The 24,780-nt window shown below is 40.8% G+C and overlaps 1 protein-coding gene across 1 annotated transcript in view; it reads right to left on the bottom strand.

Annotated features, from left to right (window-relative positions):
* grm7.L (glutamate receptor, metabotropic 7 L homeolog) overlaps positions 1–24,780 on the bottom strand; it is a 283,230-nt gene that overhangs the window by 17,691 nt on the left and 240,759 nt on the right. Inside the window, exon 9 of the mRNA XM_018257131.2 lies at positions 12,362–12,608. Coding sequence (XP_018112620.2) covers positions 12,362–12,608 — 247 coding nt within the window. The remainder of the gene's footprint in view (positions 1–12,361; positions 12,609–24,780) is intronic.

Genomic DNA, 24,780 nt, shown 5'->3' with positions numbered 1-24,780 from the left:
GGAGGGTGGCAATTTGTTTGCTCCACTCATGAAACAAAACCACTCACTTGAAAAAGGCATTACTAGACTGCAGGATATATCATTCTAGAGCAGTGATTTTGGGGAGAATACTAGTTTGTCTTCACAGATACTTCCTAGCCTAAAAGTCAGTATGGGTAATGTTTGGGGGTATCTTTGAGGTTTGGAGATGATAATATTTGTTAAGCTTCTAAATATAATTGGACCTACGTTGAAGGTTCAATACAGAAAGGTATTCATATATCTGTAACCTTGTAATGATCTAATATGGTCAAAGTAAAGCTAAGATCCTAGTAGAGGCAAATGCAGCATCCTCACCCTGAACAAACTAGGGAGAAATAAATGCAAAGCCATATAACTTTGGACCAAGGGAATACACAACAGCAAACCAACACAAGCACTGAGGGAACAAGTTTGGAGACAATTGTGCTCCTGTCAGAATCAAACCAATGTCCACAGTCATTTATGGCAACATTGCTAAGCACTGTACCAAAGTGGCACTGGAGATTGTGGATCAGGAAAAGTTGTAAAAGCACTGGTTACACATGAGTGAGATGCACTGTCACCAATTATTTTTGTTCTCTATGTAAATTTCACTCACACACAGACACCCTTCATCATCTCCTGACACATATCACACCTTCCTCCTTCATTCTGCACCTCCAGACGTCACAGCTATTTTTATGCTTAGTTCCTCAGCTTCAATATATAGGACCTCTTAAAATGTTATCCAACATCTTTAGATTTGGAAAAGAAAGAATTTCAGCAGAGTAAAAGGCTGTAGACTTCTATAGAGAGTACACTCAGTATTCCCAGGTACGTGCCTTGGAGCTCATTATTCAGAGACTGCAAGCATGCAGGGCTTGATTCTCTAGAAAGCAAGACAACAAATCCAGCTATATTGTTATTCTGGAGTGAACACATAAAAGGCACCAGCATTTGTTTTCTTCTTTATAAAATATCAGGCCCATTCAGTGTTAGTTTAGACTTATTCTCTTTTACCATTCTGTTATCCACATGGCTGAATGGATAATAAAGCATTAGAGTGTTATTTCTCTACTTCATTAATTTGAAGCAGCTGAAGGGGACAATTATTACTGCCCTTGCCATGCAGCAGATAGAAGGTCCCAGCATGAAGTATGTCAAGGTTGATATTCAGCAGGTGCAAACTTGGTACCCAGAAGGATTATAAATCTCAAACAAGGCAGAACTCAGCTCACAGAGGCTCAAGGGTACTTTGCATCCTCCCATTGCTCCCCAGCTTGAAGGGTCAGCCACATGCCACCACTTCCCATCCCTCCTGTATGCAGTCCTGGCAAACCCTTGATGAGATGCAACCCCAATTTAGGAGTGCAACAATAACCTTCCAACTATATGGTGGACAGACAAGGGATGGGGGAGATTGAATTGAAAAGCTTTGTTCCTTGAAATGTCTAGATTCCTCAGGCATGTAAGGAGCTGAACTGTGGACTGATAAGGTCATAGGAGCCTGTTCTATTAAATGGTGTTATGATTGGGTTGGAATGATATTCCCAGGGTCTCTTAAGACTGATATTGGCATGGTGGGAATGAGATGACGTTCTGATGGCCTCTTAAGACTGAAGATGCCATGGTGAGGATGGAATGATGTTTCCATGGTCTCTAAAGACTGCGAGTGTCATGCTAGGGATGAAATGATGTTCCCATGGTCTCCTAAGGCTGGAGAGTGTCATGGTCAGGATGGGAGTTTGTCCCATGGACTATTAATATTGAGAGTGCCATGCTGATTATGGAATGATATTCCCATGGTCTCTTTAGATTGAGAGAGCCATAGTGGGGATGAAAAAGGCCCCTGTGCTACTATTTCTGTCTATTTTTAGTAGAAAAAACATGTTACAGGCAAGGTTCTGCATTTAGCCTGAAGGAAGAGAAGGAACTGTGGGCATTCGGATGGTGAGCAGTGAAAGGAGAGCCAGCTGTACTAGGGAGCCTAGCTCCGAGGGTCAGAGCAGATTGTTTCCTGAGAGGGAAAAGTGTGTTTGTATCTGGTATTTGTGCAACAAAAGGCAGAATCTAGGGCTGGAGATCTAACGATTATAACTGGGCAGAACGACACATTGTTGTACACCCTTATAAGATATCACACTCTCACAAATACATTGACTAACAAAAAACCCAGCTCTACCTTTTGTTCAGCAAGTGCTCGCAGAGCTGAAACAAGAGGATTGAGGTGTCTTTTTATGACACATTTATTCTGTCTTCCATCAGCAAACACAAACTGCATAAACACTAATGAGCAAATTGCATAACAGCTCTTGCAGTATTGCCGTCTCGGGGGAGCAGAAAAGAGCCAAATGCAACCACTCCCATCCGTGAGTAACAATTACCCATCCCCATTAGGAGTGATTTATTCTCCCGGATTTCTTTCCGACTGCCACTAGAAATCACTGCCTTGCAGGTAAAACAGCCGCTGTGCTTTGGAAGATGCCAGGGGAGGGGTGATCTTACTGGAAATTGCTTATCTCCTGCATAGTTGACATTTCCAAGTGTTCCAATGCCACTCCCTTAGAACATACTAATGCACTGTACTTTATTCCTCTTTCAAACTTGTCTAAGGTCCATCCTTGAGTCCACCATGAACATTTATGCAAGAGAAAGGCTTTGTGCCAACAGGGCATGGCCCAGATGCACACAAACAAATAATCAAGTCACATCATGTGCTGCAGTTGTATGCAAGGGATAGGGGCAACCTATATTTTTGTGACATCCTGAATTCTGGTTAACTGTCTGGGACAGCAAATAAACAGCATCATCTGTACCTCAATTCTGTATGTCAACACACCATGCCAATTCAGTAGCTCATACCATTGATACACACAGTCACTGGAAGTCTCAGATAGCTCCAGTACATTAACACAATGTCATGTACAGCCCCCAGACTTTGCCAGACCTGCAAGTCACCAATATTTATAGATTTGTGGGCTCCCTGCCATGCTGCGCTGCCCAGAATCGAAGTTCCTGTCTCACCATTTCCCCTTTTTTCCCTTGAAGGTAGACTCTTCTTGTACATGAGGTAGCCATGGAAACATCTCATTTTTTATTTACATTGAAGCATAAGATGCTCTGGTCACAGAAAACAAACATCATTTATTAATATTTCTGCTTTCCTACTGTTACTTATTTAGCTGGTATTTGTGTTTGATCTGCTTCACGCCTACAGTTTCAATAGCCGATGTGTCTGGGCCCGATCACTGCAGGTGAGCGGCTCCATTCAGGTTGGGCATCTTACATCAGAGGCATGTGATACGCCTGAAACATTCATCAACGTGAATGTGTTACATGAGAGAAAGGCAACATGTTGAGTTTCATTTTTTTTTGGAGAAAATACAACTGCAAGGCTGGTGTCTGTTAGCTAAGCTAGTTTGAGAAATTATTTTGGGGAAAAGTGATGGAAATCAGAGGTTGGCAAAGTTACTTGGAGTTTAGGCTCAAGACATTGACTACCTGCTTCACTCGTCTTCACCAACTACTCTACAAAGTTCACTAGTTTCTTCCTGAATGTTCAGGGTAGTAATGAGTTATAGAGGCTGCCAGTGTTTCCTCTCATTTACTGAAATACTTAGCTAAAGCTATTATGTTTAGATCACTTGTAGTCAATGCAGTTTTCCAATTTAGGAGGTCTCCCCAATCCTTTTTGCTCTCTCCTTCTCAATCCCTCTTTCACTTCTGATCTCTCCCCTTTTTTCTATTCAGCTTGTTATATGCAGACAACACTAATAATTCCCACGTTGGCTTGCTTGACTGCCTCCACCAAGCAGCTGATTCCCTTGCCTGATAGTGTTAATTAGGCCTCCAAGTGCAATTTTTGTATGTATTTACTAAGCTAGCTGTGTCTATACAGGCTCCTCCTTGAGCCTTCTGCCCCCGTCTCTGAATAAAAGTGCAAAGTACATGGTGCATGGATGGAAGGAACCCTGGTGATAAAACCTGCCTTGAAGACATCCCCTTTAAGTGTTGCACCTACACGTGCAACTGATTCAAACCTAATGAATCACAAGCCAGCTCAGTTTCCCTACCATAAGTGCCGTAACTTCGATGCACACTGACCTAGTTAAAAAAGAACGCAATTTGTACTCATTTTGCCAACATGAACACCAAATAGCATCTGGAATAACAGAAAAAAATTGTGCCAGTTGCATTACATTCTATGCTCGTAAGTCTGGAAAAATCTGCTACATTATGGATAAAAAACATGGCACTTTCTATTAGTTTAAGCAATTTGCACTATACAGCACTGGTGATCTCATTTGAGTCTATTTATGTTAACAACTGCCTACATGCCAAGTACAGGAGGTTCTGGTACTAGGCGCTTATATGCCCCCTCGAAGCCAAAAGCCCCAGGCAGTTGAACTAAAATCCCCCTTTCTAATAATTTGCCATAGTCCAGAGTGTACAGAATTACAAGTACCCTACTCTAGAGTACTCAGGATTAATATGGTTCAACTGAATAAACATTAACCCTGTACCCTGGATTCACACAATGCAACACTCTAAACACGGTACACAGTCAATTGCTAGAGAGAGTGTAGGATTTAGTTGCAGCATCTGGCTTCAGCCTATGCATGATTTACACAGCATTCACCTCTAGAGAGCACACAAGTTATATATTGCATCCTTACATGTAACAATATGATTCACACACTGCAACCTGCCCCAGACTGCACTTTATTTACAAAGGAAACTGTACGTAGATGGCACCATGCTCCTGGATATAGGGGTTCCTGAATAATAATAACTGCTCCAGGGTGCACAGAAATCATGCATAGCAGTGCACAGTATTTATGTACAGCACCCTTTGCTCGTGATTGCACAGGGTTCACACAAAACACACCCCGCTCCAGTGTGTGCAGAATTTATACACTTCACCCTACAATGCATAAAGGATTCACAAACAGTAAAGGCTCCATAGTGCACAGGAATCATACCCAGCTTTTCAGTGCACGATTTATTTTTTGAACAATGCTTTAGAGAATACTGAAACCATGCTTATCCCTCTACCTTAGATTTTTTAGGATTTGAACACAGGACACACCTGATTCAGAGGGCATAGGAATCACACTCAGCAAAATTGTAGAACAGTATCTGCAAAGGCTTTAAAGGTAAAGTATATCTCACCAGGAATGCTCTATGAGACTGAGCAAATATAGAGTTTAACAGGGGCTATGTTCACTGAGAATGGAACATATATTTTAGTGATGGGACAGGTGGGATATACCTTAAAGGAGAAATCAACCTGTGGGGGGAAAAAACCCTGCCCCCCACCCCAGGAAGCCCTCCCTCCCTCCTTCCCCCAGGCTAACTACCCCCCTTCCCAGGGAGATGCCCCATACTCCATACTTACCCCTCTGCGCAGATTCTTCCAGCGAAGTTCCACGCGTCCATCTCGCTCCTCGTTAAGCTGACTGAGAGATCAGCATTTTCCGTGTAATTCCGCGCATGCGCAGTTGTCGCAAACTGGAAAACTGCTCCAACTGCACATGTGCAGAAATACCGATCTCCCAGTCAGCTTACAGAGGACGCATGGTACTTCGCTGGAAGAATCTGCGCCGAGGGGTAAGTACAAAGTATGGGGCATCTTCCCGGGTGCGGGGCATAGTTAGCCTGGGGGAGGAGGGAGGGAGGGCTACCTGGGGTGGGGGGGTAGGGTTTTTTTCCCCACAGGTTGATTTCTCCTTTAAGTTGTGTGTCCAGGAAGTAGGAAGTGAGTGGGTGCAGCTGAGAGAGCTAAGGGGAAAAGTTAAGAGTTAAAAATATTTTTCATTTTCCTGCAGTTCGTTACCATGAGAGTGGCTTAGGTACTGTCAAAAACAGGTTTTGGAAGTATTCAGATTGCCAGTGCACTAGTGTGTTGTGTAAACTGAAAAATGCCTTTACTGTATATGGGAAACCCGACTGTGAATAAAACAAAGGCCATTACCTGCAAAGGGCTACACTGAGCGCTGTTGACTCCTTGAAAAAGGAATTGTTTCTACTGACATTTGAGTGAATTCACACAAAACCCTAATCCATAGCATAATGGAATACATAAAAATCAATGGGTCCAGTATGGAGACACACGTCAGCGACAAAGTTTCTATGTGTGCTCAATTTCTACGGAGGCAGCAGAGCATAATGTAACCTACTATTGAACAAATGTCAGTATAATGCAGCATGGAACTCTGGACCGTTATAGAGAGCAGCATATTTATTTTCAGGATGGATGAGTAGAAAAGTAATGTTGGATCATGATGGATGAAGTGAATGCCGTGTCCATAAATGTGTAACTGAGAGTAAATGAGAGCAATTCTGCACCAAAGCACTCCCATGGTCCTTCCAAGCAGCAGTTTATTAGCAGATAGTTAGAGAAAATCAATGTCATGCTCAAAGTCCAGCTCAGCAGCTCCTATAGAACAGTAGCTTCCAATGGCAGCCACATTAGGAAATGAAGTTGCTGACCTCACAAGATGCCGCTTCCTTCCTCCCCATCCTGTGGGGACAACTCGCTCATACTGTCATGTGTCACAGGGCATTGGGGAGTATGACAGTTTCAGTGAGAAGCCTCTTGTCCCTGTGGGAGGACGGGTCACTTTGCATTAAATCTCCATTAAAACAACAAGCAGGCTTTCTGTTTGCAAATGGGATAATCTAATACACGTTTTGCTCTGCTTCCCTGGCTCAGCCCGGCCATGGGAACACAAAATATATCCGGGAGTAGTGGTGTCCAATGAGATCTTTGGATGCAGGCTGCCCGTAAAGTGGGTTACAGATAAATCGTCATGCAATATGCACACAGAATTATGCAAATTCCATTGGGGCTTAAATGAAAATGTAATGTACTATTTTCATTCAATTTTAGCGAAACTGCAGTTTTCCCTCATTTGAGGAACTCTCCGTCACAGCTTGGTTTTCCTGAGCCAGTTTAAGGCAGACAATCACACAAACAATTAAACACACAACATGGCAACATTGTCAAATAGGCAAAACATTTTTTAACTTTGTATTAAAGGAGAAGGAAAGCTACGGAGGCATTTTATTGCCAATAGATTAGCTGCAATAGTACAAGCTAGAATGCTATATTTATTTTGTAGAATGTTTTACCATACCTGAGTAAAAAGCTCTAGAAACTCTCTGTTTGTTTAGAATAGGAGCTGCAGTATTAATGTGGTGTGACATCACTTCCTGCCTGAGTCTCTCCCTGCTCTGGGCTCAGATTACAGTAGAGAAGGGAGGAGGGGGGAGGGAGAGGAGCAAACTGAGCATGCTCTTGCCCAGGGCAATGAGGTTTAAGCTGAAGGCAGGAAGTCTGATACATAAGCCCATGTGTACACAATAGAAGGAAAGAAATGCAGTGTTTCTTTTGACAGGGGACTCAGAGCAACATTACTTTGGGGGTTTACTGGTATATTTAGATGGACCTTTCTGATAAGGCTTACTTAGTTTTAACCTTTCCTTCTCCTTTAAATATAGCCAGTATAAGTCCACAATTCTCATCTTATTTCTCTCTGCAGGAAGCCTGGATAGGGTTTCATTCCAGCAAGTGTCCCTTCATACATAAAAATCAGTGAATAAGTCAAAGCCAACATTGACAAATAATTTTCAGGTCATTGCTGGGGCATTAAAATGTTCCCTGGTGATGTACTGCAAGGGGATACACCTATGCTCATCTTCACTGAGCTCTCTTGATCAATGCAATTGGGTTGGACTGTTTTTTATTAAACTGGAAGGGGGATTACAGATACAATGTTTAACTGTTCCAGCAAACAACTGGATTCCCCACTGGAAATGTAAACCCTGAAATCAAATTCAAGCAGAATTGCTCTTCTGAACAATTTACATTACTTTTTTTAATAGTTTTAAAGATATTAGCTATTTTACACTACCAATATTATGAAACTGAAAAAAAGGTGCCACCTGCTGGTCAGTTCTTCCAATGGGCCTGACAGTCAGGAATACATTTCAGAAGAAGCTGAGAAAAGACTTCTGATGTTTCTCTGCTTAGAAAAGAGTTCTCTGATGGTTCTCCAGGGTTTTCCTAGCAGAGCAACTATCAACCCCTCCAACAAAAGCCAGGGTGTGGGTTTGGGAACTGCTTGCTGTTGGTAAAGTGGTACCATTATGTGTGCATCCATGTGCAGTCTCTGCCATTGTTGCGGTGTATATTGGGTATCTCCGAAGATTTTTCTGGGGGTGGGGTCAGCTGTAGCTCTAAAGCTATGTATGTACCGTAAGTATGCATCTCATATCTGGGAAGCTGGGGAAGATGGCACTAGCCCACCTAATTAAAAACTACCATCCTAGTGCACATGAGGAACCCAGGCCTAAGGTAAGGAGTAAACCATTAGAGTCACTGGGTTGTGTCTACAAAAAAGAGTGACTCAAGCTTTCCTTGTCCTTTAAATAATCTACCATGCAACTTTGTAAATAGTGAATGTCTGGGGGAAATGACTGACCTCATTATTAGAAACATTTGATTTACTTTTAAGAGAAGTGTTTTGTTTACAAGAGATAAAGCTACATTTAAAGAAGGTTTACTATCCTGTAATCATACTGCAAGGTGAATGAATGGTTAAAGGTTTCTATGTTGTCAAAATTTGCTAATTGGGTCTAGATGCAGTGTCTACGTAAGTATGTAAATTCACAAAACGATGCTTAGATACAACTATCATAGCAGTTTGACAAAATAAGCAATTAATTAAAATCCACTGAAGTGTAAATAACTCTTTCCTTCTTAGAGTAAAATCTACCAATCGCCTTTACCCACAATACACTCTTCTGCCAGCTGTACCATCTTGTGGCTTTAGATGTCACTGCGTCCCACAAGGTGCGAGGGAGAGGACAGGGCACCTAAAGCCCTGGAGCAGGAACGAGAGTCTAATGATTTTATCTCTTGTAAAGAGGAGGCCCCAACACTCTAAAGAGTGTTATTAAAGCCATCATCTGCCGGGTTTGATGAGTATTTTACTCCCAAAGGAGGAAGAGCAACAGCAGAAGCAGCAGAAAATGGGAACAAAATGGCCTATTTAAAAACTAGGACAGACAAGGATGGAACCAAGACTGAAAATGACCTCACGCTTTCTATTTATAGCTACAGATTCTTCTGTTAACACTTTGCTGGCTCATTATCCCTCATGTTTTCTAATTGTGCCGGCATGCTGAGCTGCAGGTATTGATGGTCCCCATCCTACCTTGTCCCCTCTGCTTCTTCTTTGTAGAGCTTTCAGGTCTCATTATGTAATTTACTCGTGCTGCCGGAGCAATTTATATCCAATCATGAATCTGCAGAGCTCTGGATACTCTCTATCTATAGACAAGATCACCATAACAATGTAACCTCAGCCTGCTTGTATCAGCTATTCCTTTCTCTGTGTGTTCTCAGCCTCAGGCTGCTCAGTGAGAGAGCTTGGAGCAGTTTGGTGTCCGATTTGCTGCAGAAGATCATTCTGCTCTGCTCCCCACCCACCATGCTTCTCATGTAACTTGAAACTATCCTGGCAACAGAAAGTAGTATATGCTATGACATTACTTTTCACAGGTTAACAATATCAAGCGGAATAAAGCATATTTATCATTACTCCAAACTAGTCTCTAAATTCCCCCTTTCTTTAGGACTCCCAGACTATAACCAGCTGTAATATCCTAAAGGGGTTGCCTCTTATTTTTTATGGACTAAGATAATTCATAGATCTTTTTCAAGTTAATAGAACATGAAACAAAAGAAGCCAAATGGGGGTCCCCAACCTTTTTTACCCGTGAACCACATTTAAATATAAAAAAAGTTGATGAGCAACATAAGTTTGCAAACATTTCTTGGGGGTACCAAATATGGGCTGTGATTGGATATTGGTAGCTATGTGGACAATCAACTTACAGGAGGCTCTGTTTGGCAGTACATCTGGTTTTTATGCAACCAAAACTTGCCTTCATGCCAGTTATTCAAAAATAAGCACCTGCTTTGAAGCCACTGGGAGCAACATTCAATGGGTTGGCCAGCAACATGTTGCTCGCAAACTACTGGTTGGTTAAGTAATGCAGACAATAAAGGCAAGGAGCCTGAATATGCATTTATTGAAGCTTTCATGCCAAAGTGATAGAACCTTCTGCCCTGTTCCCATCAGATGTCCATGACTGCACTCTGTATTCCCGCTAAGAACAAAGCTGGTGGCTCTGATAGGTGGAATGTCACTGTTAATTTTATCTGCAGCCTATCAGTCCCCCACCAGCCCAAGACATAGGAATGTTTCTGCACTACAAAGTGTTAGGAGCTAGGACTAGGGCACAATGGTTTTTCATCCCATTTAAGACAGCATTGTGCAACCTAAAGCACCATTGGTGGCACTGTTGTTGTTTCTGGAGAGGAAAAGAGTAGGGATGGGCGAGTTTTTTCGCCTTGTTTCGCCAAAAAAAATTACGCCCATAGACTTGTATGGGTGTTGGTGGCATTTCCCCGGCTGGAATTTTTGGCGAAACAAAACGGGTCAAATTCACCCATCCCTGGAAAAGAGTCCATCAGCAAACATGGGTGAGAAGGGGTACCGCAAAGAATGTCTTTGAATCAAGAATTCCCTATAAATGACAGAGGGAAATGCTTCACAATAAATCTGGATTTCAGACCTGAGACCAGGATTAAGGTTTTACTTTGCAGCATACAAGGTGGTTATTTTTTGTTTTACATATTTTCTATAAATAGGGTTGACATTCTCTTTATTTCTGCTCAGTAAGACTAAATCTCTGCAGAGAACCTTATTAAAGGTTTTGGCCTTTAAATTAAATTTTAGTATTGTTGAATCTTAAAGTGGTCTTTATGAAAATGATATCTAGTTATATGGGTCACTAACCCCAGGAGCCAAAAAGGAAATTGACTGTGAGGCTTCAGTTATTTTTTCTTGCTTATGTTTCTTCAGGGTCTCGCTTATCCATGTTCCATGCTGACTTTCTACCTGCTGCTTTGCTGTTTGGGTAATAACTATTCTCTTTAACAACCCTACTGTTTTGTGGTACTTTTTTAGTATTTCATCCTGTATATGTGTTTCTGGGTTGAGGTAAGTTAGGTATGCTACCTGGTCTTGGGTCCCTATCATCAGTAGGGGTGTAGATAAAAGTACATAAAGGACATATTACATTATATCATGTAGAAGTTATTAGATATTTTGAGTAATATTAATTAGCAATGTCCAACTGGAGAACCATAGGTTAGACCAACAGCATATTATTTTTCAGGTCTCCAAAATGTGTAGAGGTTGACCTGTTTTACCATTATATTATATACTAACTGTATATGAATTAGGGCCTCATGGGGCCCCTATACCTTCTGGGTCCCCCTGCAGTCAAGAGTCTGTCCCTGGGTTAGACATGCGTTATTGATCTTCTGACCAACCTTCCCACATTGCCAATGGTTTCCTATTCCTTCACTAACCATGTTTCTCTTGCTTTAGTATCAGCATGTTCTTCTGGCCGTGTCTTATTTCCTTATGACTAATGCTTAACATAAGTCAACAACTAAGCTCAAGGCATAAATGGCTGACATGAACAATGAAGGAAATGCTAAAAAGTTGAGGCTCACATAGGAATGTCTGAGAAGAGCAAAGAACTTGGCAAAGATCAGCCTTGTCTGTATTTTATGTGATTTGTCAGCTCTTTGTCAGCACAGAAGTGAAGAACCGCTGCTCCAGACATACATCATCTTCTCAGAAACAGCAGACCACAATGTTCTCTGGCGAGTTCAATGATCCGCATAATATGGGATGTAAAGGGGAAGCTATCTTTCAATCTTCAGTCATTAATTTTTACGTGCTACTTTGTATTTTCCCCTCTTTAAATCGTTACATACTATTTAAACCTATCGGTATCTCCAATAAATCAAGGCTCGGTGATGTCTTGCTAATCTCCCCTGGCCTGTTGACTATATTTTGATGAGTTATCAGAAAAAAACAAAACATGCTCTTCCTTATCAATGAACACTGGTGCTGCTGAAAGCATAAATGCAACAATTAAATATCATTGTGCAACACTCTACTTCTTCTAAAGCCACAGAAACTTAAAAAAAAGTACACCTGGCTGTAACAATAAGGATTCATTTACTAATGTATGAGTGAGGGGTGAATTAACTAATGGGAGCCCTGCTTGGTCCAACCATGAAACTGGAAAAACTCCTGATGGTCTTGCAAGGACATCCTGAAACCATTTAACATTTTTGAACAGGTATTTTGCCATCATTTATTCTTTTTTTTTTTAATTGAACATCCCAAAATATTTGTTGTTTATTTTCCCCTATCCAGCTTAAAGAGCAAATTTTAGTATGTTGTCTAGAAATGCTGCTCATACTCACTGTTTGGGTTCACATTCTCACAGAGCTCTGTCTTGGCTTCTCCATTGGGTCGGTCACTGGGCTTGTGTGACAAGCGCGTGGACATTGTGGCTGCTGTTACCACGGCCTTGAAGCTCCGCTTACGTTTCTGGACATTGAGCTCTGGGTGGAAGATGATGATATAAACCTTAGGCATGTAGAGCATCCCCAAAGCCACCGAGGCACTAAGATTCATGGAAATGGTAAGGGTGGTGGTCTGGATGTAGAGCTGCAATAAAGAACAAAAATAGGGTTATGAAGAGACAACGTCTTTCCACGAATAAAACATCTGAAACAGATAGATGAACATTTTCAAGACAACTATGAATGGTATGAACTATTAAAGGTGCATCTGGCAAACACAGTCACACCCTTTCCTATTACAATCAATGGTGTGCCAGATGCACATATACTGTAGCACTTCTCTCTATACTTCATGCAGAAGAAGATCTTCACTTGATTGAACAGTCGAGTTTTCTTTAAACTTTAGTAACTTCTATTTTCAATATTGAATATGAGTTTTCATTTTGCAAGAGTGGGCGAATGTAAACATGAGGCTTTTTGCACTAAGTGAAATAAAAAATAGAAATATACAAATATATCACACCTGAGGAAAGAAAAGCTCACTAAGAAGTGGTAATTCTCCAAATCACACCACTTTGCACATGAACAAAATCCCTACAGACTCCTGAGACATGAAAATAAATGTGATGTAGCTATCATAAAAGTGCGAACATTTTACATTCATAAATGTGAGTGTAAAAACATAGCCCTTCACACCTTGCTTTATAGAGTTCTGACTGGCAGATGTTCAAAGGCAAAAGCACAATGGGGTGCCGATATTGTTTGCTTTCTTCATCCTGTGGTATAGTCAGCTTCCAAGCCCAGGGAGTCACATGGGATTCAACCAGGATAGATGGCGCTACTACTCGAAGGAAAAGTAACCTTAGCCAATTAAACCAGAGGGACACTGGCCTGAGGAGAAAGGCTTGGGAATTTTGTTACCTGGGTTGCCTATTATTATTATTATTGTTAACATGTATTTTTAGGGCGCCAACATACTGCGCAGAGCTGACCTGGTAAATTGACACCCTCGATTGTTTTTTCTTTTATTTGTGCTTTCGCCTTAACTTTACAATGTTACGTAAAAAGAGTAGGTACATATAGGAAATAAAGTAGTGCACAGTAGTAGAGCAAATACCTGGGTGCACTGAAAACGTTTGGCACAGCACAGGACTAATTTTAATTAGTGCATAAGAACCATAAATATACATATTTACAAAGTAGGGATGCACCGAATCCAGGATTTGGTTAGGATTTGGCCTGGATTCGGCCTTTTTCAGCAGGATTTGAATTCGGACTGATTGTTCTGCCCAGCCGAACTGAATCCTAATCCTAATTTGCATATGCAAATTAGGCCAGGAAGGGAAATTGTGTGACTTTTTGTCACAAAACAAGGAAGTAAAAAATGTTTTTCCCTTCCCACTCCTAATTTGCATATGCAAATTAGGATTTGGATTTGGTTTGGTATTTTGCCAAATCTTTCGTGAAGGATTTGGGGGTTTGGCCAAATCCAAAATAATGGATTCGGTGCATCCCTAGTACAAAAGCCGGGGACCCAAAGGATAGTCAAGTACTGTAAATGCACATTCAAAATCATATAACTCCTGTGAGTGCGGATCTTCTTTGCAATGTTAGAATATATTTATAAATATGTGTTTGCCTTTGATGTTGACATAGCAAATTAATTAGTGAGACTTAAATAATAGTCCAAATGTTGAGGCTGTCCATTAATAAATAACACCCATGAGAGCCTTATCTCTGTCCATGATGGCTTCCATTCCTGTCACCTCCCGCAGCAAAATCCCACAAAACACAATCCAAGTCCATGAACATCCATGATTGGGACCTGGGGTGGTATAAATGGTTTTCTGCATCAAATCAATATTTATTGACATTTTAAGTGCGTCTACAGGGAAATGGGTCACCTGATTATGATCTTGATTCTTTCTCTCACAATGAAGCAGATCTGTCTTAGGGCTCTTACTCACGAGCGGTTGTAGCTGCGATCCCCTGCGTTCCGTTTTTCTGCGTTCAGCCGCAGGGGAGCAAAGGAATAAACGCATTACGTTTTTTCCAATGGGGCTGTACTCACACAGGCGCGTGTAGGCGCCGAACGCAGGAAAAATGCAGCATGTTGTGTCTCAACCTGCGTTTGGTGCCTACACGCGCCTGTGTGAGTACAGCCCCGTTGGAAAAAACGTAATGCGTCTATTACTGCGCTCCCCTGCGGCTGAACGCAGAAAAACGGAACGCAGGGGAGCGCAGTGAGTAAGAGCCCTTAGTAAGTATCTAGTTATTCTTATAGCAGAGCATTTAGAGCACAGGGGCCGATCATTTTATCTCAAAGCAGCTGTTCACGTCACTGCAGGATTCTGAGCCCTTGCAGGATTAATTAGCCTTAATAAGGCATTAGCAAACCAGCGACTGCCCGACAGTTGTAAAACATGTCATTTATGAAATCTGGATATAATGAGTAGCAGGAAGCTGCTCGGCGCTCGCTAGCAGTGCATAAAAAATAAAACAGAAATATTTATAAAGAGGACGTTTTGGAATGACGCCATTCGTTTAATTTAAGATACATGGATTCCGCTTTGCCACTTTATGCCTATTCTCTCAGGGTCCAGGTTCTTCTTATTACTGTCCTCTAACAGAGAGCAATATATTCTATACTACCCTACATAATAATAAATATAATGTTCAATATTTCAAGGCAACCTTCAAATGAAAATATGTGTGAAATTAAAGTTACTTATTAAAAGTATACATTTTCCTTTAATGGAGCTACACAACATCTGCTCCCCCACGTGCCTCGTTTCTAAGGGATATGGACGCTCTCCTTACTGCCCTTGTATGAGGAGCTATATAAACTATGTAGTCGTTAATATTTCACTTGTGGGAAGTAAACTGGACCTACGCCAGCACTTGCAAACAATGGCGTAGGGTTGATTACTGGAGGGGCCACAAGCTACAAAGGACATTGAAGGGATAAACCAAAATGACCGAAGTTGTAGAGAAAAATAGCGCGTCATGGAACGGTCACGCAGAATCGTTCAATCTTTGTAAGTCTCTGCGAAAAGTCGGTGACATGAAATCAATCAAGTCATTACAATCCAGGTACAAGGATGGAGTTCATCGTCTAGACACGGCAGAATGTTACTGGATGGAGAGGTGGATACATGCTCTGCTCCTTCATCACCAGGGGGGCTTGGAAAAAAATCAAGTAGTTGCAGGCGTAGATGTAATAAAAACAATTGTGTGACTTTGTTCACTGTTGGCACCAATAAAAGGTAATCTTTCTTGCCCAGCGCTAACTGAAAACTGGATCGACTGATAAGATGTTTTATTTTTGAACTTGCAGCAATTTTTTAATCAAGGTTATAATGATTATCATCATGTCAGTTCTGCTGAAAGATCTTGTCCTGAAGACTAATGATACAATTGGAAAAACAACAGCTTATTAAAGGGGACCTGTCACCCAGAAATAAAAAGCTGCATAATAAAAGTACTTTTCAAATTAAAGGCCAGATTCAATTCCGTGAGAAAAAGGTTTATCACCTGAAAACTCATGGACGAGATTCAATTTGAGGTGCAATTCATTTCAGAAAATTTTATCCTGCCGTTTATCACGTGAAGACTCTATAGATGTCTACGGGGAAAAAAGGGAACTGAATTTGGAGAAAAGTTTTTTCTCCTCAAATTGAATCTCGTTCATGAGTTTTCATGTGATAAACAGTGGGATAACTTTTTCTCATTGAATTGAATCTGGCATCTAAGCATCTAAGCATGAAACCCAAATTATTTTTTTATTCAAAAATCTATACCCATTTTAAATGAATTTAAAAATCTCAGCTTCATCAATCAATCATAGATCAATCAATCATACATTGCCTGCCCCTCCTCTATGCCAGAGGCAGAGCAGGCAATTCCTTTTACTTTCCATTTTGCACTTTCTTGATGTCACTGCCCTCCTCACATTTCTCACCATCTAATTGGTTAGCCAGTGCAAGGACATAGATATCAGGTGCATAAACAAGAGTTTAGCATGATGAAAAGCTTGCCTTAAAGGACATGTAAAGTCTAAAATAGAATAAGGCTAGAAATGCTGTATTTTGTATACTAAATATAAACATGAACTTACTGCACCACAAGGCTAATCAAACAAATGATTTATGTATTCAAAGTTGGCCACAGGGGTCACCATCTTGTTATACGTCTTTGCAAGACCAAGACTGTGCACATGCTCAGTGTGGTCTGGGCTGCTTATGGATCGTCATAAACAAAGTTGCTTGAGTTCTGCATGGCTGGGAAGTAAGCGGGGGCTCCCCCTGCTGTTCATAAGTATGATTGTTTCCCTGCTCATCAGTTAGGGACCGTCTGACAATTCCTATCCACAGCAGTAAATGAAGGGAGAATTTCACTGCATACAGTCAGGATTCTTATAAAAACGGTACACATTTTTTAATTAAAGTATATTGGAGATATGTTTCTTTTTCATTAAAGAAAGTAAAAATGGGATTTTATCTTTTTGCCTTTACATGCCCTTTAATAACAATGTCCACAAAATGCTTCCTGCTGTTTCATGTGATTGTGAATTCCAAGATTAAAAGAAACAAGATTTAAATCATTTATAAAGTGTAAGTGAAGTTAATTTTGCTTGACTAACATCATAAAATAGGAATTGGAATTATTTCTTAGTGTGACAGGTTCCTTTTAAATAGGGAGAAAATGCACACGAAAAAAAAACCATGGGAAATATACCATTTGTAGTCATATGAACACCTTGGAGGTGGCAATAGCTCCAGGGTTCCTCTGTTAATAGATGTACAGTAAGTACATGATTTGCTGGTGGAGTAGGGACCAAAGCAGTGGAGCTGAGCACTATAGAGTGTGCAAAAAGTGCCTGGAATCAAACTTTTTCACACAATGACTGCAGATAACATTGAGCTATTTATGTACCCAGTTTTTATTTTTACACTGAACTGTTCCTTTAAAGTGGGTCATTTTTTCAAACTAGAGGGAAGCCATTAGATAAAATCTGCCATGTTTAGGGCTCTTACAGACAAGCGTTTCTACCTGCGCTCCCCTGCGTTCCGTTTTTCTGCGTTCAGCCGCAGGGGAGCACAGGGATAGACGCATTACATTTTTTCCAATGGGGCTGTAGTGACACAGGTGCGTGTAGGTGCCGAACGCAGGTTGAGACGCAACATGCTGCATTTTTCCTGCGGCTGAACGTAGAAAAACGGAACGCAGGGGAGCGCAGGTAAAAACGCTCGTCTGTAAGAGCCCTTAATGATATTTAGAGAAGATAGTAAGTTTCCCAAGCAATTTAAGATCTTTATTGGGTAAAATAAAATAATAAAGGCAGTTTGCTATTGTCTAACTGTTAGAGATGCCAACTAATTGCATGATGAGCAGGACATTTAGAAAATTAGAAAGAAGGATGAAGTTATTTTATTAATAAAAAAAACTTATTGTTTCCAACTAAATGTGACCAGGGGGCTAACTTTTTATTAACATTTTTTTAACTGTTTAACCTGCTGAGGTTAAATAAATAGATTCTAGGTGAAAGGCAGTCATTGCCCGTGTACATACATGGCCTGTGGTTATATTGTGTGATCAAATAGAATGACGAGGGGCAGCAGCTCGGTCATTTTATAGATTTCCCTTGTGCTTGAGGTGCAATATTACTAAAATCCATGGTTTTACTTCGGATCAAGGATGTAAGAGGTCAACCCTTGTGTAGATATCTCTGCTTCCTGGTAGCTCTTCTGCAGTTTTATCAGAACCATCGCCATATGCTGCAGTTAAATGAAATACAGGCTTAAGCTCCTCTTAGCATCTCACTCCCTTCATAATCATTGAGGATTGATTTTATTTCAGTCTTGTTCTGACCTTGTCTTAACATTTGGATCTGATAAATGCTTATAAAAAAAGAAGGAAGTTTGGTGAACATTAGGCTTTAACCCAACCTCTCCTCCAGTATAAAATGGAGACAGATGATGGCATTTAAATATCTAAGGGATTGTAAGTAGTACCTTCAATAAACAAAAAAGTGCAGAAAAGACATCCAAGAAGGCATTTCCAAGCATAAAGATGATGAAGAATTCAGGAGTTTGGTTGTCGGTGATAGAGTTGGATGCTGGGATTTTTAATTCTATAACAGTTGGAGTGATGCCTGCCTTTATCTAAGCAGAAAAGCCTCTAGAAATTGGTCATAAAATTCTCTACAAAGAGCAGCAGATTCAGATAGGAATAGTTGGGATAATGGATATAGTAGCCATAGTTTTGTACAATTCGTGGTACAGTATGTGTATATTGGCTGGACAATCCTGACTGATGTCTATGTACTATGGATATTGGACAGATGTAGAAATTTCATCTACTGCATGGTGTCTCTGCAGTTTAAGGAGTAAAGAAGTACTAAGGAGAGGCATTTAAAGGAGAACTAAACCCCCCACGTTGATAAGTCCCCACTGGCCCCCCTCCCTGCCTCTCCCCTGCTAAGTGTTACCCTAGAATTGTGTCCCCTGTAGGATTATTGACCGCTGGTGATGGGCGAATAAATCCAATATCTTAAATTTACGGTGAATTTATGCGTTTCAATTCCCGTAAATAAATTTGAGAAACTGAGGCGAAAATTAGGCACTGTCAATAAAATTTGGATGCATGCCGGAATAGTCATTCGCATCAAAACTGTCGCATGTCAACATTATTTGGACAATAGAGCAGGTATGATTCAGTCTCCAATTTCTTCACTTTATTGCTGTAAGATTCAGTAGGTGTCTGTGTTACACCCCATGTTCATAATCCAAGGAAAATTGTTGAATCAAAACAGCTCCAGACAGTAATTTTAAACTGCAATTTGTTTATTCAGCAGTGTAGGCACACTACATGTTTCGGGCAGAGCCCTTTATCTGGAGCTGTTTTGATTCAACTATTTTCCTTGGAACATTATTTGGACGCTTATTGACTTTAATAAAGGTGTCAAAATTGACACAACAACAAAATTTATGTGAATTGACTCAAAATTCAGGACAAATTCGCCCATCACTGCTGACCGCAAATGCTGAGTGAGCGCATCGGAGCTCACGGGCGCCATCTTCCGGCGCTTCGGTAATCTTTGGGTCTTCTTCCGCCGCTTTGACAATTTCCGTCACTTCCAGCACATGCGCAGTTGTAACGAACTGGAAAACTGCTCCAGCTGTCCATGCGCCGATATGCCGCTCACTTTACGAGGATTACCAGAGCTGCCGAAGATGGCGCCCGTGAGCTATGCTGCGCTCACTCTGCATTTGCGGTAAGTTATCCTACAGGGGGCACAATTCTGGGGTAATACTTAGCAGGGGGGAGGCGGGCCAGCTGAGGGGGGCCAGTGGGGACTCACCGTGGGGGGTTTTGTTATCTTTTAAGGAAGTAGATTGCAACTGCGTGAGAGGAAGTGGCCCTTGGGTGAGCAAGTGGGGGTGCTGAGGTTTAAGCATGGATTAATAGGGGCAGTGCACCACTGATATTTAAAGGAACAGTTCAGTGTGAAAATAAAATGGGGATGTCCCTGAGGGCAGTAACGCTAGTGAATTGAAGCTAGCGTTAGCCACTTCGCCCTTTGGTTAAATCTGCCCCATGTGGTGCATTTAATAATTCCTACCGAGAACAAAAAGAGGTGTTATATACCAAACAATATCACACTAAATATTCTCTTTGTTTGTTTCCTGGGCCTTTTGGTGCCTATTGTAGGTGCAGGGGGTGCTGAAATGGCAAGAGTGGGTGCCTAGGATAGCAAGTGGAAAGGGGGGCTGTTTTGGCAAGGACAGTTTGGGGGACAAACTGTGGACTTCAGTACCTCATGCTCTGTGAAGAGGGGCCACAGTTGAACAATAGAAAGGTAGCCAGACCATGTAGCCAGATTCAAAAAGCTTTAATACAAATTAATGTAAACAAGGCTCCAGGGCCTGATGGCATACACCCCCGGGTTCTAAGAGAGCTTAGTTCAGTTTTAGACCAGCCCTTATTTCTGATTTTCTCAGATTCACTTTCATCTGGTATGGTGTCTATGGATTGGAGAAAAGCTGATGTTATTCCAATATTTAAAAGGGATTACAATCTCAGCCTGGCAATTATAGGTCAGTAAGCTTGACATCTGTGGTGGGCAAATTATTTTTTATATTGTTTGATACTGTGCCCCACAAAAGACTGCTTTCTAAACTAAGGTCTGTTGGGCTTAATGAAGTCATTTGCACGTGGATAGGAAACTGGCTACAGGATCGGGTACAGAGGGTGGTTGTTAATGGGACATTCTCTACTTGGAGTAAGGTTCTTAGTGGGGTCCCCCAGGGCTCAGTATTGGGTCCACTTTTATTTAACTTGTTCATTAATGACTTAGGGGAGGGTGTTGTAAGTAATGTATCAGTGTTTGCAGATGACACAAAATTATCCAGCCCAATTAATTCCATCCAGGATGTGGCCTCCTTGCAAAATGATCTTGACAAACTGGCAATCTGGGCAGCTAAGTGGCAAATGAGATTTAATGTTGATAAATGTAAAGTCATGCACCTGGGATATAAAAATATCCACTTATACCCTTAATGGGACTGCACTAGGCAAATCCATTATGGAAAAGGACCTTGGAGTCCTTGTAGATGATAAACTTGGCTGTAGCAAGCAATGCCAGTCAGCAGCATCAAGGGCAAATAAGGTCTTGAGCTGTATTAAAAGGGGCATAGAGTCAAGGGAGGAGGGGGTAATTCTTCCACTGTATAGAGCACTTGTAAGGCCCCATCTAGAATATGCCGTACAGTTTTGGTCTCCATCACTCAAACAGGACATTATTGTATTAGAGAGGGTACAGAGAAGGGCAACTAAGCTGGTAAAAGGTATTGAAAATCTTAGCTATGAGGAAAGACTGGCCAAATTGGGGATGTTCACGCTGGAGAAGAGGCGCTTAAGGGGTGATATGATAACTATGTATAAATATATAAGGGGATCATATAATAATCTCTCTAACGCTTTATTCACCAGTAGGTCTTTCCAGCTGACACGAGGTCACCCATTCCGATTAGAAGAAAAGAGGTTCCACCTAAATATTCGGAAGGGGTTTTTTACAGTGAGAGCTGTGAAGATGTGGAATTCTCTCCCTGAATCAGTTGTACAGGCTGATACATTAGATAGCTTTAAGAAGGGGTTGGATAGCTTTTTCGCAAGTGAGGGAATACAGGGTTATGGGAAATAGCTCAGGGTCCAAGTTGATCCAGGGACTAGTCCGATTGCCGTTTTGGAGTCAGGAAGGAATTTTCCCCCCTCTAAGACAAATTGGAGAGGCTTCAGATGGGTTTTTTGCCTTCCTCCGGATCAACTGGCAGATAGGTAGTTAATAAAAAAAAAAAAGGTTGAACTCGATGGACATGTGTCTTTTTTCAACCTTACTTTCTATGTTACTATGTTACTATGTATAGCCCCTCATAGATACAGATAGAGTTTTTAATCTGCAGTGCAAATCTCTGCAACCACCAGCAACCCAGGGCCGGGATTTGCACATCAAGCACAGCTGAAGAAGAGCTATAGGTCAGACAATTCAAATTGAGATTAATAATAAGGTCCATTACTATAGACAGCCTTGAATGTACGAGCTGCCAATCAGAAACGAGACGAAAGCCAGAGCCGCATTAACAATGCAGGTGCACCGTTTGATTGAAATATGGTTTTATGGAAAACACGGCTTAGAAACAGACAGCGTTGTTACAAATGCTGAAGGATAATACAACTAGCCTTGTTACTGGATAAAAGGATTAGAATGTACTGGGTGTTTGAGAAGATTCATTAAACTTGCGCACATTTCAACAGTTTTACCTTATCCTTTTGAAGGACCCCGTGACTCGGAAATGCTGAAGGCCTTTTATTCGTTGATGCGTTTGTCACATTATGTTAAAAAAAATGAATTCTCTGTTTCAGTTAAAAAAAAAAAAAATAAACTCTGCACTTAGATCTGTCAAATTCTTCTTGCAAATATCGCCTTGAAAGAATCGGAAGAAAAACAGAACATATATATTTTTTGGGGGGTGGATTAGAGGGAATAGAGCGGCGAGCATAAAGTTTCTACTTCTCATCATAAACACACAATAGCACAGTAAAAAAAAAGAGATGCCTATCAGTGGCTCTACATAAATATATGGGTAAAGGAAGAGAGGGTTATAAATACCTGCCTATAAAAGCAGAGTTGCTGCCGGTAATAGCACGGCGAGGAAACCGATATAAAACCCAGGCTGTATGATGGGGAGGATGCAGTGCCATTTACAGTAAATGGATTTTAGTTACATAATTAATCACACCTCTGTAAAAGTAATTGTTGTTACTTTATATACTGCTCTCATGGGACAGCTAGGGCACCATGATAGTTCTGGGGCAGATTCACTAAAGGGGCGAATTTTCGCCAGCGTCAGCTTCGCACACATTGCACCATTTCGCCAGGGGCAATTTCGACACCACTACGCTAATTCACTAATATGTAAAGTTGCGCCACGGGCGCTGAATTCTGGCGACTTTTCACTAGCGTTACTTCGGCAGTGCGAGCATTTCATAGCAAAAAATGCGATAGCGTATTTTGGAGCCTAGCGAAAATTCAATAGTGATCTTGCGCTTAGGTCAATTTGCATACGGCAGGTAATTTAAAGTTGTATGAAGGTCTTCATTATAAATGTTGGTGCAAATGGTAGAAGTTACCACTTTTTATTACAAATGTCCAGGGAACCTTAATAAAGACAAGAGAGTTAATATAATGCCCTACACATGCGCCCATTGTAAAATTAATATACTCTATGTGATAAATGAATAGAAATAAATATAAATAATGTGTGAAGAAAACCGGTTACCCAAAAAAAGTCTAAGTTAGCACTTTTGAAGCCAATCCCGCTGTACCTCTACAGCATCATATGAATCATCTTATAAACTTTTGGCAAGATGGTACTTAACCCCAGTCAAATTAAAAAGCATATATGGCACAGAAGATCTCTGTTGGAGATGTAAAGAGGAAAAGGGTACCTATGAACATATTTGGTATGGATGCAAAATTTTAAAACCTTATTGGGAGGCTATACAATCTATTATTGACAAAATATACCCACATCTTTTAAGGTTACAGCCTTCCACAGTTTTACTCTTATATGATAATAATATTAAAAAGATTATCAACATACCAACTATCAAATATATTCTAGTTTCTGCTAAGTCATTGATTCCATGTCAATGGAAATCTAAAGAGCCTCCCCTCTTAACAGAGTGGGTAAAACTAATTGAGGAGATAAGACATGCTGAAGAGGCTATAGCATATAAAAATAATGTTTTGCAAAAACACCTGAAAAATTGGAACACCTGGATTTCTTATATGGAAAGAAATAAATGAATGTATATCAATATTATTTATTTCTTGGATAATATTAAAAACATCTTGTTCAACTATATGAGTAACTTACAATTTACATATCTGTCATGTAACACAACGGCTTATGTAATATCCTGTTAAATATTGTTGAAAAACATTTTCTTGTAGGTGTGGAAAACTTTTTCTTTCTTTTTGTCTTTTTCCTTTTATCCCCCCTTCTTCATCTTCTGTACCCCTGATACTTTTTGATATTGAAAACTTAATAAAAAGAGATTTAACAAGAAAATGGAAAAGTCGCCAGTGTTTTTTGAACTTTAATGCATTTTTGGCAGACAGGATATGATGTAAGTGACAGAAGATTGAGGAAGATCTAGCTGCTTTTTACCACTTCCCCATGTCTGTGGTAGCAAAGTCAACTCGGCGAAAGAGGTAACATTCAGTAAAATCTGCACTTTAGTGAATTTGTGGAATATCGATTGTTCACCAGAGAGAAAAGTCGCCTGGTGATACAGTGCGAATGAACGTTAACGACGGTCCTGTTTGCTAGCGAATTGGCGCCTGCACCTGTTAGTGAATTGGGCGGATGGCAACGCTGCTGAAAAGTCGCTACCATTAGCCATTTTACCCTTTAGTGAATCTGCCCCCATGACTATTTAACCAGGTCAGTTTGGGTGCAGATCTGCACATTGAATTAACATTGTAATAAGCACACTTATTCAGGTTGATGTGGACGCATATCTCTGAACAAAACCGGTTGTATGTGGGTACAATGAAAAAGCAGTGTTTTTGCTCTTTCTAAAGCTGGCCATAGATGCAAAGATCCAATCGTATGAATCATCGTACAATCGGACTTTCCCATCTCCCGACCTGTCACTAACCATTCAGATCAAATAAAGTAGTAAAAGAACAGATCAGCCGATGTTCTGCCCCTGACAGCAATCGTACGAAAGTTATGTCCGACCAAAGC

Source organism: Xenopus laevis, chromosome 4L (genome assembly GCF_017654675.1).
Source record: "Xenopus laevis strain J_2021 chromosome 4L, Xenopus_laevis_v10.1, whole genome shotgun sequence".
Taxonomy (NCBI): Eukaryota; Metazoa; Chordata; class Amphibia; order Anura; family Pipidae; genus Xenopus; species Xenopus laevis.
Note: the sequence above shows the minus strand (reverse complement) of the source record. Positions and strands in the feature narration are given on the sequence as shown.